The 1,052-nt window shown below is 64.6% G+C and overlaps 1 protein-coding gene across 1 annotated transcript in view; it reads left to right on the forward strand.

Moving 5' to 3' along the window:
• Window positions 1-551: 551 nt before the first annotated feature.
• Ccdc177 (coiled-coil domain containing 177) overlaps window positions 552-1,052 on the forward strand; it is a 2,122-nt gene continuing 1,621 nt past the window's right edge. Inside the window, exon 1 of the mRNA XM_004624904.1 lies at window positions 552-1,049. Within this exon, the coding sequence (XP_004624961.1) occupies window positions 552-1,049 (498 nt within the window). The remainder of the gene's footprint in view (window positions 1,050-1,052) is intronic.

A 1,052-nucleotide genomic window follows, 5' to 3' on the forward strand; every position in this document is an offset into this window, starting at 1 on the left:
ATCACCACCGTAGGCAACATGCCCGGGTGTCCTTTGGCGGTGGGAAATCACCCATAAACTTGTCCCTAGGCATATGAGATCCCGCAGCAATCTAGTTTGGGATGAACCCCCTCCCCCCCCCTTTTTTTTTTTGTTCCTGCGAAGCTGCAGCCCAGCAGCCCGCCTCAGCTACAAACAAAATACGCTAATCCTCCCGGGCATCCGCTAGCGCCTCCCTCGATGGTTGCTGCTTGCCGTATCTGATTCTTTATTTTCACTTGCAGCAGCAAGGGACTCTATCTAGCGGGGCAGAAGCTAGGGGGTACCTCGCCACGGGCCCCGCTTTCCTGGCTGAGATTGAGGCTGTTCTGAACACCTGCACCCTCCCTCCTGTCCACCGCCCCACCCGCGTTTTCAGTGCAAAGGTTTTACGTTGCATAAAACCTAATCCGAAAGCGGATTAAATGGGGGTTGGAGGATGATGGACAAGGAGGCATGAACAGCTCTCCCTGCATTCCTGTGTGTCCCTCCTTGTCATCCGCAGGGACGCCAACAAAGAACAAGGCTCAGCCATGGTAGATCCAGTGCCTGAAGAGGAGAAGGGAGCCGAGGTCCCAGGCTCCGGAGAAGGTGCGGCGGCCACGGCATCCGCGGCCCCCGACGTCCAGGGCGCGCAGCAGCCCACGGCTGCCTCGGCCTCCGCCTCCGCGGCCGCGCCCCACAAGGCCGAAGCCCCATGCGCGGCGGAAGGCGGGCGGCGCGAGCAGTCCCCGCTGCTGCATCTCGACCTCTTCAACTTCGACTGCCCGGAGGCCGAGGGCAGCCGCTACGTGCTGACCAGCCCGCGCTCGCTCGAGGCCTGTGCGCGCTGCGCCGTGAAGCCGGTGGAGCTGCTGCCGCGCGCGCTGGCCGAGCTGGTGCGCGAGGCGCCGGGCCGCTCCATGCGGGTGGCCACCGGCCTGTTCGAGGCCTACGAGGCGCAGCGGCGCGCCAAGCTGCAGCAGTGTCGCGCCGAGCGCGAGCGCATCGTGCGCGAGGAGAAGCGCCGCCTCTTCACGCCGCTGGGCCCCGCG

Source organism: Octodon degus, unplaced genomic scaffold, assembly GCF_000260255.1.
Source record: "Octodon degus isolate 3935 unplaced genomic scaffold, OctDeg1.0 scaffold00007, whole genome shotgun sequence".
Lineage (NCBI taxonomy): Eukaryota > Metazoa > Chordata > Mammalia > Rodentia > Octodontidae > Octodon > Octodon degus.